General features: G+C 47.1%; 1 protein-coding gene across 1 annotated transcript in view; it reads left to right on the forward strand.

The window, feature by feature from the left end:
- The window catches only part of LOC134936689 (zinc metalloproteinase-disintegrin-like lachestatin-2), a 199,929-nt gene that overhangs the window by 37,315 nt on the left and 146,695 nt on the right, over positions 1 to 15,919 (forward strand). Inside the window, exons 3-6 of the mRNA XM_063931868.1 lie at positions 7,089 to 7,165; positions 9,786 to 9,864; positions 11,259 to 11,335; positions 12,159 to 12,339. Of these exons, the coding sequence (XP_063787938.1) occupies positions 7,089 to 7,165; positions 9,786 to 9,864; positions 11,259 to 11,335; positions 12,159 to 12,339 (414 nt within the window). The remainder of the gene's footprint in view (positions 1 to 7,088; positions 7,166 to 9,785; positions 9,865 to 11,258; positions 11,336 to 12,158; positions 12,340 to 15,919) is intronic.

Raw genomic sequence — 15,919 nt, forward strand, 5'->3', positions numbered from 1 at the left:
AACATGGTGGGAGAAGGGAGGAAGAGAAAGCGAGAGACATGGGGAGGGAGGGAGAGAGAGCATGTCTCACTCTCTCACCATGTGTGAGAGAGTGAGATAGAAACCCATGGCGAGAGAGATATGGCGAGAAAGAAAGACACGGAGAGAGACATGACGAGAGAGAGAGACATGACGAGAGAGAGACATGACGAGAGAGAGACATGGTGAGAGAGAGACATGGCGAGAGAGAGAAAGACAGTGAGAGAAAGAGACATGGAGAGAGAGAGGACATGGCAGAGAGAGAGAGAGGACATGGTGAGAGATACATGGGCAAGAAAGACACATGGGCAAGAGAAAGACATGGGCAAGAGAGAGACATGGTGAGAGGGAAAGAAAGACATGTAGACAAAGCGATAAAGACAGGTATATCATCAGCAGTAGAAAGACTGGGCACTCAGAGCTGTGAGAGTGCCCAGCTGTTACCTGGAGGTCTCTGTGTGGAGGGTAAGTCGTTTCTCCTGCCAGATGCTCAGGGATGTGCCACAGCTGAGTCACCCACGTACAGACAGTGGTCTGGCAATATTTAACATATGCATTTGGGTGCCGGTGGGGTTTTGGGATTGGTGCAGCGTATAGGGGTAATTAAAATGAGGAGTCATCTGTTATTTAATAGAGAAAAAAAAGCTAATTGGTGGCTGGCACTGGGGAGCCCCTCTCCTTCATAGACAGCACAGGTACAATCAAAACCCACCCTAGGCAGATAATGACAATTCCTTATCTCTCTCCGCCCCCCCCCCCCCCCCCCCCTCATCACACAAATGCTGGTCACTAAGCATAATTTAATATTGAATACCGGCGACCGCTTGAAGAATACAGCGCTGCTACCAATGCGCTTCTCACCTTTCAAGCCGCACCACGCAAAAACAGCATGCATCAACCAGCCTCTCAGCGGTATATAACGGAGCGGAGGCAGCTGCTGAGCCATGCAGGGAGGCTGAGTTTCCTGCGTGCGCGTACTCCCAGTGCTATATACTGACTGCTGCCGATGCATTTGCTGCTCTCTGCGCGCTGGGTTCCCTGTCAGGCGCCAGTTCGTGAGCCAATCATAGCTCGTGGTCCAGCAGCCAATCAGTAGGCTGCCGCCGGTCCGCGAGCTGATTGGCTGACGAACCGGCTTCATTTTTTACATTTCTACTTAACTGATGGGCCGGCTGATGGCCGCCCTTAGGAGTCGGGTGCCCTGCGCGGCCGCTCCTAAGGAATGTGCCTTGAGCCAGCCCTGGCAGTAGCCCCTGGAACCGGTAGTACCGTCTTTTTTGACAGGCGTGATACTGAAGCATCAACAGCAGGGGGAGTCTCCCAGACTTTTCGCCCCTCTAGAGTGAAAGTAAAGGCAGCAATCAATTTCTTTGTCATCTTTAATTTCTTTTCAGGAGTAGCCCATGGCTCCTTAAAAAAAATCACCCAATTCCTTAAAATCAGGAATGGTGACTAGCACTTTCTTTTGTGCAGCGAAAAAGGATTGCGGAGCATCTGTCTCGCTCCCAGGAACATGTAAGACATCTCTAATAGCAAGGATGAGCGACTCCACACCCTGAGTTGTAGAGGAATCCTCCACCTCAGTATTTGATTACAACTCCTCCCCCTCTTCCACCTCAGGTACCTCCTCCTCAGATTCTGAGAGGATGTCAGGTAACCTTTTCTGGGGTAGTGGAAGTGAGAGAGGGGTTACACGGCTGCCCACTGATTTACCTTTAATCAGAGTAGCCATGGACTGTTGCAACTGCTACCATTCTTGGCTAGTAGTAGTCAATGCATTGGACATGTCAGCCATCATAGATTTAATAGAACTCAACCAAGCTGGTTCCTGCAAATCACCCCCAGAAGCCCCTCTATCCTGTGAAGGCTGACTGCATTGTTCACACATGAGAGAATCTGCAGGGGAGGAAGAAAATCTAGTGTGACAGAGAGAACACACAGCTTTCTTCACCATGCTGACAGGAAACATTTACATCCACACATATACACACAGAGACACAGGTACAAGCAAGCCTTCCCAGCCCAGTATGTGTGGAGAGACTCAGAGAAGGAGGGACCAGCACCAACCTGTATCTAATAATGGAGATATCAGTAGTTAGGCAATATGGTATAATTATGTATGAGGAGCCTAAAATAAGGTTCCCACAGCGAGCTCTCCCAGACTCCCCCTTTTCTACACCCCTGTACCAGTGTCTGGCCGTGGAGTATCCTCTGGAGAAGCTGACTTTCCTGCTGCAGCACTGAGAGTGCAGGAAATGGCGCCGGTCCTGCTCTGATGTAGCTCCGCCCCCTCCAATGGCGCCAGAGCTACTTGCATATTTATACTGGCAAAGTCCCATACAAAGTGTAAAATGAGGTACAAGCACCTATTTTCACTACCGCTGCCAGTCTGCGTGGGGGTGGGGGCTATAGGATCACCCCAGGGGGAGTCCGTATGCCCGTCCCGCACCTGCGCCGCACCAAGAACCGGGGGAACCCCACTAGCGGGATCCCCTGCAACACTCACCTCTCTTCTGTCTTCAAGCTCTGCGCTGGGGGTGTGCGGCATGCTGCGGGTGTGTGCGCAAGAGCGCCATGCCTGCGGTACACTAACCCTCAGGACCGTTGTCCTGTCAGTGGGACCGGTGTTGGTCCCTACCCCCAGCTGTTGCCCAAGAGCCTGCCTGAAAATAACAAACGTTTAAAATAAACTGAAGCAAAATTCTCTGGAGCTCCAGAGTGTGCATCCTCTCCTAGGGCACATTTTTCTAAACTGAGCTGTGGGGGAGGGCATAGAGGGGAGGAGCCAGCACACCCTGTTTGAAGTTTTAAAGTGCACCGGCTCCTTTGGACCCCATCTATACCCCATCGTACCAAGTGACCCCAGTATCCCTTATGGATGTTAGAGAAATATTCATAAGGAGGTTCGTTGTTAGACTACGGGAAGGGAGGTTTAGAATTTGGCTATGGGAGAGGAGCAGGGGTGTAGCGAGGGTGGCTCCAGTGCAGCGCGAGCTCCGGGCGCCAAAAAAGTTAGAGGGCGCGTTGCCGCCCGCCACCCCCCCTCCCACCAGCCACTGTACTGTCAGCTGCAGTGCAAGAGGAGGAGAAGCAGAGGGGGTGCACACTGAGTCAGACTCTGAGACTAGGTAGGAAACAGGGCAGGCCAGAGGCAACAGTGGCAACTCTCAGACTGCTGCAGCACCTCTCTCTGCCCCCCAGGCTACTGCGGCATAGTTTAGGCACTTCGGGGACATTATTTTCGTAGCGGCATAGTGGGATCATCAGGTCTGGGATGGCAGTTCTAGGGTATTATTTTCACTGAGGCATTGTAAGATTATCAAATTGGGTGGGGTAGGGGGCATTTTGGTGCATTATTTTCATTGAGAGTTTGGGTGGTTTCAGGTCTGTGGAGGGGGGTCACATTTGGGGCTTATTTTCATTGATGCATTGGGAGATTATCAGATCTGGGGGAGTTAGTTTTGGGGCATTATTTTAATTCACAGATTGGGGGGTTACCAGGTCTGTGGGGGAGGGGGGGGGGGTTTCACATTTGGGGCTTTATTTTCATTAAGGAATTGGGGGGTTGTGAGGTCAAGTCAGTTGGGGCATATATAGTGTCTTTCATTTATTTGAATTAAACAAGTAAATAGTTAAATACTTCCATAGTGGCTCTACCATAGTGTAATGTGTATATGGGGCTCTACTGTGAGGCGTAACATGTATAAGGGGCTCTACTGTGTGGCATAATGTGTATAAGGGGCACTACTGTGTGGTGTAATGTAAATAACGGACACTACTGTGCAGTGTAATGTGAATTGGTACTATTCTGTGGCCTTGCACATTCTCAATGAAGCCATTATTTATTTATTACCAGTTAGTTATTTACAGGGCGCACATATATTGCACTTTACAGAGAATATTTTACCATTCACATCAGTCCCTGCCCCATGGGAGCTTACAATCTTGGGGATGATTCAGACCTGATCACTGGGCTGCTAACTTTGCTGCCCTGCGTTCAGATAGTCACCGTCCCCAGGAGAAGTGTAAATTCGCTGGGCAAGTGTGCGATCCCATGTGTATGCGGTGCTGCAAAAATCCACTGTGTGCAGTCTTTGCGCAGCCCAGGACTTACTCCTTCAGTGCAATGAAAACAGGCTGATCGGGGCCGGAGCTGACGTCAGACGCCCTCCCTGAAAACGCTTGGGCACGCCTGCGTTTTTCCAGACACTCCCAGTAAACGGTCAGTTACCACCCACAAACGGCCTCTTCCTGTCAATCACCCTGCGGTCATAATTTTTGCACCATCCTGTCGCTGACCAGCGATGCCCATTGTTGTTGTCCGACGCACATGCGTATTGCGGTGCATACACATGCGCAGCTATGACCTGATCGCCCGCTGTGCGAAAACGCACAGCAGCGATCAGGTCTGAATCACCCCCTTTATTCCTTACCACACACACACACACACCAGAGTTAATTTTTGCAAGCCTTCAGTGCACTCTGACTCTATTTTAAACATGGAGACACCCAAAGGAAATTTCACCCTGAGCTCCACAAGGTCTAGAAACGGCCCTGTCACCAATTTAAGATTTTTAAATATAGTTTTTTTCTCCAAATGTAACATGACACCACATGTTGGCTGGGCCCCCAATTCAGTACAGGGGAGGGGGGTGCCAAAACATACCCTTGCTCCGGGCACCATAGCGCCTAGCTACACCTTTGGAGAGGAGACTAAGGGGTATATGCAATTGCGGTCGAATTCCCGAAAATGGCGAAAAACGGGACATTTTCGCCAAAAAAAATAATAATTCGACAATGCAATTCAGTACTTTTCGTCAAAAAAACGGACTTTCAAAATTCGACTTTTTGAAATTCGACATTTGTCAAATTCGACATTTCTGCAATGGTACAATTGCGGCAATTCGACAAAAGTATATTCAATTAAAGATTGTAAATTTGACAACAGTGTTTTTAGACAGTAAATTCATCATTTTCAATCCGCCACACTTTGCTGGCGGAATCTAATAAAAAAAATTAAAAATATGTTTTTTTTTGTGTTTTTTTTATTGGTAATAGCATATCTATTTATATTAGAAGGGATTAGGTATATGGTTTGTCTATTTAGGAGGCACAAGTATTATTTATATATTTTTAAAAATATATATATATTTTTTTTAAATGGAATGGGGTAAAATCAGAAAAAAAAATGCGTGGGGTCCCCCCTCTAAAGCATAACCAGCCTCGGGCTCTTCGAGCCGGTCCTGGTTCTAAAAATACGGGGGGATAACTGACAGGGGATCCCCCGTATTTTTAAAACCAGCACCGGGCTCTGCGCCTGGTGCAAAAAATACGGGGGACAAAAAGAGTAGGGGTCCCCCGTATTTTTTACACCAGCATCGGGCTCCACTAGCTGGGTAGATAATGCCACAGCCGGGGGTCACTTTTATACAGCGCCCTGCGGCCTTGGCATTAAATACACAACTAGTCACCCCTGGCCGGGGTACCCTGGAGGAGTGGGGACCCCTTCAATCAAGGGGTCCCCCCCAGGCACCCAAGGGCCAGAGGTGAAGCCCGAGGCTGTCCCCCCATCCAAGGGCTGCGGATGGGGGGCTGAAAGCCTTTTGAAAATTGAAAGAATATTGTTTTTTCCAGTAGTACTACAAGTCCCAGCAAGCCTCCCCCGCAAGCTGGTACTTGGAGAACCACAAGTACCAGCATGCAGGAGAAAAACGGGCCCACTGGTACCTGTAGTTCTACTGGAAAATAAATACCCAAATAAAAACAGGAGACACACACCGTGAAAGTAAAACTTTATTTCACACCTGCCGACACACACATACTTACCTATGTTGACCCGCCGACTGGCACGTCTCCAATGTCGCCGACGATCCGGGGTACCTGTGAATGAAATTATACTCACCTGATCCAGTGTCCAGATTATAATCCAGGTACTTGGCAAAAAAAAAAAAACGAACACCCGGACCAGGCGGACTGAAAGGGGTCCCATGTTTACACATGGGACCCCTTTCCCCGAATGCAGAGACCCCCCGTGACTCCTGTCACAGAAAGGTCCCTTCAGCCAATCAGGAAGCGCCACTTCGTGGCACTCTCCTGATTGGCTGTATGCGCGTCTGAGCTGGCAGACAGCGCATCGCACAGCTCCCTCCATTAGTTTCAATGGTGGGAACTTTGCGGTCAGCGGTGGGGTTACCCGCGGTCAGCGGCTGACCGCAAAGTTCCCACCATTGAAAGTAATGGAGGGGGCTGTGCAATGCGCGTCTGAGCTTAGACGCGCAGAGCCAATCAGGTGAGTGCCACGAAGTGGCGCTTCCTGATTGGCTGAAGAGACTCTGTGACAGGAGTCACGGGGGTCTCTGCATTCGGGGAAAGGGGTCCCATGTGTAAACATGGGACCCCTTTCAGTCCGCCTGGTCCGGGTGTTTATTTTTTAACATTTTCTAAGGAGGATGCCTGACCACACCTCCCCAGATGACAAGGCCCCCTCCGAGTACTGAGGCCTGGCAGTGCTGTTGACGCCCCTGGTTAAGATTAGGCACTAAAAGGAGAGTTAGCGGTAAGGGTTAGTCATAATTACTGCACAAAGTGATGCAGAATCCGCCAGAACAGCTGGACCAAGAAGATTTGCTGTATGACGATATTGACCACATTGACAAAATATATCTCACCCTGTGGGACAGATAAGTAGCAAAGACCGACAGTGCTGGCTTTTACACACTTGCCACCCACCGTTATGCCACCGTTATGCTACTGCAATCATTTAGGAATCAAGCTGGTGTCTTCACTTAGGTAGAAATGTTCTGCTCTAGACAACCAATCAGAATGTTCCTTCCATTGCTAACAACATCATTATGAAACCTATTGTCCTGGTGATAAATTGAGAAAATTATAAAATGTAGTGTTTAGTATCAATTTTTCAAAATTGCTGATTTTGTACAATGGAAAACAAAACCCGGCATGTTTCTAAAGTTCCGTCATTTACAACTTGTACCCCACAAAAGTGATCCCTCTTATTTCACACTTCCAATTTCTTACCACTTTACGCCTGACTGTGTCTCCTCTCTCCCCAGGGGAAGCACCCAGATCTGGTGCAGTATGGCATCCAACTCAACGGCAAACATGTGGTCCTTCACCTGGAAAAGACTGAGTGAGTGTCTCCTGGGCGTCTCTGTCCAATATCATACACTTACTATGGGCGGAAGGGGGGGTGGGGGGGGCATATAATGAGACAACCAAGGGCAATAAAGAGAGGTCATTTAGAAATGTTTCCTAATACTAAAATCAAAAGGAATTGTAATTATTAATATACATCTAATAGTGCCCAAAAATGTAATAAAACTTCTGCAAGGTAAGAAAACTGTGACCAATTAATACTGAGAGTATGGGGTGAAAAGAAGCTACGCAGATAGAGGAGATTTATCTGATTTTGAGAGGAAATTCAATTAGTGGTGATGACCTTCAAGAAAGTTACATTGCAACAAGCAACATCCCTGGGCCTATATTTACTAATAATCCGAGTTTGACCGATTTGTGTTTTTTTTCTAAGTCCCAACACGGGAATTCACTTTGCACAAATCTCAGCAGTGTTTGGACTATTCGTAATGGTTTTAACGGCAAAGTTCAAAAATACGAATGAATAGACCATCGGTCAAACGCGGCTGTTATTTCATACAACACGGGTATTCACTATTCATTCGTATTTGGGTGTTAGTCTCTGAGTGTTCAAGTGCGGGTGTATTTTTCTGCGATTCGTTAAAAAAAGCAGCAAAAAAATAGACCTGCTTTTTCCAGGCGAGTTTGGATAACCATGCACGGATCAGTGAGATCTGTGCATGGTTATCTATGTGAAAGGGTCTGTTTACTGTAAAAACTGAAAGAAAAAATTGCGTGGGGTCCCCCCTCCTAAGCACAACCAGCCTCGGGCTCTTTGAGCCGGTCCTGGTTGTAAAAATATGGGGGGAAAATTGACAGGGGTTCCAAGGGCGGCGGATGGGGGGCTGATAGCCTTGTGAAAAAATAAGAATATTGTTTTTTTGTAGCAGTACTACAAGTCCCAGCAAGCCTCCCCCGCATGCTGGTACTTGGAGAACCACAAGTACCAGCATGCAGTGGAAAAACGGGCCCACTGGTACCTGTAGTACTACTACAAATAAAAAAATACCCAACAAAAAACAGGACACACACACCGTGATAGTAAAACTTTTTTACATACATGCACACCTTCATACACACATACTAACCTATGTTCACACGAGGCTCGGTCCACTTCTCCATGTAGAATCCACAGGGGTACCTGTGACAAAAATTATACTCACATAATCCAGTGTAGCAAGTGTCCTCTTTATAATCCACGTACTTGGCAAAAAAACAAACCGGAAACCCGAACCACGCACTGAAAGAGGTCCCATGTTTACACATGGGACCCCTTTCCCCGACTGGCGGGACCCCCCGTGACTCCTGTCAAAGAGGGTCCCTTCAGCCAATCAGGGAGCGCCGCGTCGTGGCACTCTCCTGATTGGCTGTGAGCTCCTGAGCTGTCAGTCAGGCTGCGCACTGAAGATTCAATGTAGCGCATAGGTGCTACATTGTATCCAATGGTGGGAACTTTGCGGTCAGCGGTTGACCGCGAGTAACCTCAACCGCTGACTGGCTTCACCCCTGGCCCTTGGGTGGTTGGAAGGGTGGACCCCTTGATTTAAGGGGTCCCCACTCCTCCAGGGTGCCCCGGCCAGGGGTGACTAGTTAGTGATTTAATGCCAGGGCCGCAGAAACCTATATAAAAGTTTCCCCCGGCTTTGGCATTATCTCTCTGACTAGTGGAGCCCAGTGCTGGTTTAAAAAATACGGGGGACCCCTACGCTTTTTGTCCCCCATATTTTTTGCACCAGGACCAGGCGCAGAGCCCGGTGCTGGTTGTTCAAATATGGGGGAACCCCTGTCAATTTTTTCCCCATATTTTTACAACCAGGACCGGCTCAAAGAGCCCGAGGCTGGTTGTGCTTAGGAGGGGGGACCCCACGCAATTTTTTTCTGATTTTTTAACACTTTAAACACTTTTTTAAGGTACACAATGAAGCCCTGCAAGGATCTCACAGATCCGGCCGGGATTCCTTGTGTTTTGTCAGGCAGTGTTTTACTCATCACTCCCGTAAAACACTGCCTGACATTACGAATCACATCGACATCGGAAAAAACGAATGTGCAAAACTCGGCAGCTTAGTAACTGACCGTATCAGGATTCAAAAAGTTGCAGTAAAATGCACCCGATACCATTCGAGTTCAAACACCCTTAAAAATGGCAAAAACACGAATATTAGTAAATATACCCCCTGGTGTTTCCTCGCACCCATAAAGGGGCACATGAATATTAGCAATGCTCAGCTACTGTAATTGTCAGTAATGTGCACAGCCGAACATGGCCTGGAGAGGAATTGCTGCTGCATAAATGACTATGTGCAATGACTTGCTCTTCAAATACAGAATAAAGAATTAAAATTACATGTTTTAAATTCAGTCTATTATAGCAAATATTTTTTCTTTATATTTTGATTTGTATGGTCCTTCTACTTGGTTCATGTAAGTGTGCCTGCACTACTGCTGAAAGAGGAAATGAAAAACGTGAACGCATTTTGCTTTTTTACATTAGTGTGCAAAGGCTACTAATGGCCTGTAGGGGGCTAATGTACACTTGCTGTGACAGACTTTGCTGCTCAAACAGACCAATTACTGAGTAGTCTCTTTTTATATGTTTCCTGTTGTAACCATAGAAACCTGATATCTGAGAATTACACAGAGACTTATTACCTAGAAGATGGCACGCCAGTAACAAGCAGTCCTCAGGAGCAGGTATGTGTCCTTGTTGGGTGGCACTCGACTGGCCGGCTGTTGGTATCCCAGCGCCCAGAATAACGGCATCGGTATCCAGACTGCCGAGATGCCGGCAACTATTCTCCCTCTTAGTGTGTCCACGACACCCCTGGAGGGAGAATACATAGCATGGTGCGCGTAGTACGCCACCGTGCCTGCAGCATGAAGAGTGCAGCGCGGCGAGTGCAGCGAGCCCGCAAGGGGCTCTTTTGCGCTTGACCCGCTGCTGGCATTCCGGCAGTCGGGATCCCGGCGCCGGTATGCTGAGCGCCGAGATCCCGACAGCCAGCCAGTCATACTACACCCGTCTTTGGGGGTAATTCCAAGTTGATCGCAGCAGGAAAGTTTTTAGCAGTTGGGCAAAACCATGTGCACTGCAGGGGAGGCAGATATAACATGTGCAGAGAGAGTTATAGGCCCTACACACTGGCCGATTTTTTGAAAGATATGAACGATCTCGTTCATAAATGAACGAGAACTCGTTCATATCTTTCAGTGTGGAGGCTCCAGCGATGTACGATGCGCGGTCCCGCGCTCGTTCATCGCTGGTCCCCCGTCGGCTGTGCATGCAGGCCAATATGGACGAGATCGTCCATATTTGCCTGCAGTTCTATGGAGCCGCGTGACGGGGGGAGTGAAGAAACTTCACTCCCCCCGTCACTGCCCCCCCACCGCCGGGTCGCTCGTCGGCCGTATCCGCCGTCGGGCAGCTCGGCGGCGGGTCGGCCAGTGTGTAGGGCCCCTTAGATTTGGGTGTGGTGTGTTCAATCTGCAATCTAAATTGCAGTGTAAAAATAAAGCAGTCAGTATTTACCCTGCACAGAAACAAAATAACCCACCCAAATCTAACTCTCTCTGCACATGTTATATCTGCCTCCCCTGCAGTGCACATGGTTTTGCCCAACTGCTAAAAAATTTCCTGCTGCGATCAACTTGGAATTACCCCCTTTGTTGGGTTGGTGCTTCTGTGTATGAGGCCTATTCATCTTTCAATATTTCAGGCTTATCCCCTGGTTTTTGGGGAGACATGCAAATGTTAAGTGTCCGATGAATGTATGAAGGAGGGACGGAAACAGGTATCCCCTTTGCGGGCTCGGTTTCTAGTTCCACTCTATTGGTGTCGTGGATAACCACGAGTGAGAATAGTCCCTGTTGCTCTGCATGCTGACCGTCAGGATTGTGAGTGGGCGGGATGTAGGGGGAGGTTATGTGACCGTGGGAATAGAAGAATTTTACAATTTAAATACATCAGAGACATCTGCCGCAATGGGTGCATAAAATGTGTATTTAGAATCCAGAGGACAACAGGTACCAGATATCTCCATATTTCTAACACACTGTATGTACTAATTGTATGGACTTGCTTCTTGCAGGATCACTGTTATTATCAAGGCCACGTGAAGAATGACAGCAGATCACAGGTCAGCCTTAGCGCATGCCATGGATTAAGGTGAGACATTTAAGAAACACCACAAAGTGACGCAATTCTATCTACTACAGCTAATGTAGCTGCCAAAATGGGTTTATTATACATCATGTAACAAATCAGATGTTGTCGATTCAATAGGGACGTTGTTAAAAATTATTGTAATTCCAAAACCGAGTTGCAAAATTAAAATACATAATACAGGGTACTATAATTGCCTCAATGGTTCACAAACTCGGTCCTCAAGGCTCTCTAACAGTCCAGGTTTTCTGGCTATCCATGATTGAGCACAAGTAGCTTAATTATTACCTCAGTCAATTGAATTTAACCGTCTGTCCTGAAGCATGAATATCCTTAAAACCCTGACTGCTAGGGTTCCTTGAGGACCGAGTTTGGAAGCCACAGCTAAATTACCCATTGAAACCACAGAAATGCACTTTTCCTGCCATTTGACAAATATTATGACTTACTGACCTCTGTAACCATAGACAAATATAGGGGCATTTTAAAACCGGGGGACTGAGTTCAGATGTCTGTGAGCGCTCTCCCCTGAAATAAACCCACTGGTACATGCTCAGAAGGCTCTGTTACTGTACCAGTGTCTCCTGCACGCGTGCTATATTACCGGCATTGTTTTTGGAAATACAGTATGTTGCCATAATTTGGAGATTGCTGCAGAAAGTCGCACCCCCCCCCCCACACACACACACACACGCACACATACACCACCACCACCATATTATTATTATAATATATACCATAATTATTAGGTGACATCAGTTACAGAGTTACAGATATGTAAAATGATGAGACTGTATTGATAGTCTATCCTTGTGTATTCTTATAGTGGCATGATTATGACTGAAGAGCAGAAGTTCTTGATTGAACCTCTAAATGTGACAGAGAATGGTGCACACGCTGTGTATTCATATCAGGCCCAGGAGACCCCAAAAACTTGTGGTGTGGACGACACAACATTCAATGAGACAATAATGACTAAGACAGCTCTCTCAAGCACTGATGAAGAGGTAAGAAGATATCTATATATATCTATATATACCTATATATCTCCATATCTCTCTCTCTCTCTCTCTCTCTCTCTATACATACATACATACATACATACATATCCAGGATTCCTTGTGGCTTATAAATTTCAGTTTAAGGTTTGTGAAAACCTGTTAGTTTTTGTTTTGTTTTATAGTTTGGTGCACTAGACTCATATACATTAAACTACAATAAAAAATGATCTTGGCATTTCAAAATATATATTTGAATGTGTACTATGTATATGTATGTATATATTACCTCCCAGATGTCTCAATTTTTGCTGAGTTTTATTCAAAAGTGTGTGTCTCTGGCTGGATTGAGCTGAGTTTGGGTGGATCAGGGCAGGGTTTGTGTGAACTGGGGACGGGGCCCATATAGTTCCAATTTGGCATGTGTAAATGTTGGGAGGTATGTAATATACATCCAGTGTATGAAGGTATGTAATATACATCCAGTGCATGAAGGGCCCACCGGGGAAATGCAGTGGTAGGGGCCCATGCTTAAGGGTGTGGCCAGGCAATAGTGGAGGTGTGGCCAACCACCACAGAGGCTTTGCTAACCTTTATGATAATGTACCAGGTTAATAACAGCAATGTACTGTAGAAAATACACCATAGTCCTGTGCATAATGTAAAATATGAATAATGTATAATTAAAGTACACTAGGATAGAGTTTGGAACCTAATCCCTAGAAGAGGAGGTGGGCCCACAGGCCAGTGCCGTAACTAGACATTTTGGCGCTGTGTGCAAGAAACGGCATCGGCGCCCCCCCTTTATGTAAAACAGGGGCAATGTGCGCATCAGGCGCATGTGAAAAATATAGAGGCGTGGCTTCATGGAGAAGGGGTCTGGCCACAAAATAATACCAATTCATATTACGGTACATAGTAGTCTCCATTATTCAAATTACGCTGCACAGTAGAGACCCTTTTACACATTACGGCAGACAGCGTCCCCCTTTTTACACATTACGGCAGACAGCGTCCCCCTTTTTACACATTACTGCAGACAGCGTCTCCCTTTTTACACATTACGGCAGACAGCGTCCCCCTTTTTATACATTACGTCAAATATAAACGATAGGCACTCCAGTGGACTTTTCAATTAGTTAAGTGTATTGGTAGACAAAAACAGATACCAATGTTTTGAGGCATATTCAGCCTCTTTGTCAAGTTGCAGATAGAAAACAAATACAAATTTACCCTTAAGTAGGCAGGAGAAGAGAAAATACACCGTCCATGAGATGCACTGCAGTCCCGGCCGAGCGCAGTGCTTCCAGCGCTAGGGATTGATGTCATTGCGCCAGCGGCTCCCGGTTCTCATGATGACCGCTTCCGCTCACTGACACGACTCCTGTATTCCCTGTAGCCAGATAACAGTGAGCCTCCTCAGGAACGGGCACCCAATCACCGACCGCCGCCGGTGACCGCCGCCTGCCCAGTCACCCCGCTGATCAGTGAGCCTCCTCAGGGACGGGCAGTGGGAGTGAAGGGGGAATATGCGCTCTAACTAGGTGTGCGCTGTGGGCAATGCCCCTTCTGCACACACCTAGTTACGGCGCTGCCACAGGCAATGGGGCCTACCGGGGGTTTCCTCTGTTCCCCTATGGGCCAGTCCGAGCCTGTATACACCTATCCAGGGCCGGTGCTAGGGTGTTCGACGTCCCCCTGCAAATTATAAATTTGTACACTCCATCCCATATTTAATATAGGTATAGTGCGTGCCGAAGGGGTGTGGTCTCACAAGGAAGGGGCCTAACCACACAATACCAATTCACATAACGCCACACAGTAGCACAATCTTATTCACATTACACCGCACAGTAGCGTACATTAGTCACATTACTCCGCACAGTAGCGTCCATTAGTCACATTACTCCACACAGTAGCATCCGTTAGTCACATTACTCCGTACAGTAGCATCAGTTACTCACATTATTCCACACAGTAGCATCCGTTACTCACATTACTCCGCACAGTACCATCCGTTAATCACATTACTCTGCACAGTAGCATCCGTTAATCACATTACTTTGCACAGTAGCGTCCGTTACTCACATACACGTTACACCACAGCCACAGTAGAGCCCCTCATACATGTATTGCCAGGTAGAGCCGCTTATACACATTATGCCAATAACAGCCCAACCACCCAAACCCACCCTCCTACCGTTTTTCATTGAATACATTTGCACAGATTGATGCTGATTGTATGTGTGTATATATATATATATATCTAGAGAAGATAGAATAATGGGGGGCGCCAATAGTGCATTAAAAGATGACAATTTATTGACACATCATAAAACACAGGTCTAAAAATGTAAGCGTACCAAAGATGGCGGTATAATCACCGCTGATACATTCGTTTTAAAATCAAAGATACAAGATGGATTCACCACTGCATGTTGCCTTGTTCAGCATCCATCCTGTCAAAGTCAGAAAAATATCCCTATACATGCTGCCATATTTGCACCTCACGCTGGTCCGCGCTGCGCATGCGTGCGCTTTCCCGTGATAGCGCATACCCGCCGATGCGTGCACCCGCTCGCATCGGTATGCGTATTTACGGTAAAGAGTATGTAGTCGTAGCGTGCGACCCAATCGTTACATATTTCCACAATTAACGTAGTTTATAGTAGAGATGAGCGGGTTCGGTTTCTTTGAATCCGAACCCGCACGAACTTCACTTTTTTTTTCACGGGTCCGAGCGACTCGGATCTTCCCGCCTTGCTCGGTTAACCCGAGCGCGCCCGAACGTCATCATGACGCTGTCGGATTCTCGCGAGACTCGGATTCTATATAAGGAGCCGCGCGTCGCCGCCATTTTCACACGTGCATTGAGATTGATAGGGAGAGGACGTGGCTGGCGTCCTCTCCATTTAGATTAGATTTAGAAGAGAGAGAGAGAGAGAGATTGCTGTGATACTGTAGATTAGAAGAGAGTGCAGACAGAGTTTAGTGACTGACGACCACAGTGACCAGTGACCACCAGAGACAGTGCAGTTGTTTGTTTTATTTAATATATCCGTTCTCTGCCTGAAAAAAACGATACACAGTCACACAGTGACTCAGTCTGTGTGCACTGCTCAGCCCAGTGTGCTGCACATCAATGTATTGTATATAAAGCTTATAATTGTGGGGAGACTGGGGAGCACTGCAGGTTGTTATAGCAGGAGCCAGGAGTACATGATAAATAATATTATATTAAAATTAAACAGTGCACACTTTTGCTGCAGGAGTGCCACTGCCAGTGTGACTAGTGGTGACCAGTGCCTGACCACCAGTATATTAGTAGTATTGTATACTATCTCTTTATCAACCAGTCTATATTAGCAGCAGACACAGTACAGTGCGGTAGTTCACGGCTGTGGCTACCTCTGTGTCGGCACTCGGCAGGCAGTCCGTCCATCCATAATTGTATTATAATATATACCACCTAACCGTGGTTTTTTTTTCATTCTTTATACCGTCGTCATACTAGTTGTTACGAGTATACTACTATCTCTTTATCAACCAGTGTACAGTGCGGTAGTTCACGGCTGTGGCTACCTCTGTG

Source organism: Pseudophryne corroboree, chromosome 6 (genome assembly GCF_028390025.1).
Source record: "Pseudophryne corroboree isolate aPseCor3 chromosome 6, aPseCor3.hap2, whole genome shotgun sequence".
NCBI lineage: Eukaryota > Metazoa > Chordata > Amphibia > Anura > Myobatrachidae > Pseudophryne > Pseudophryne corroboree.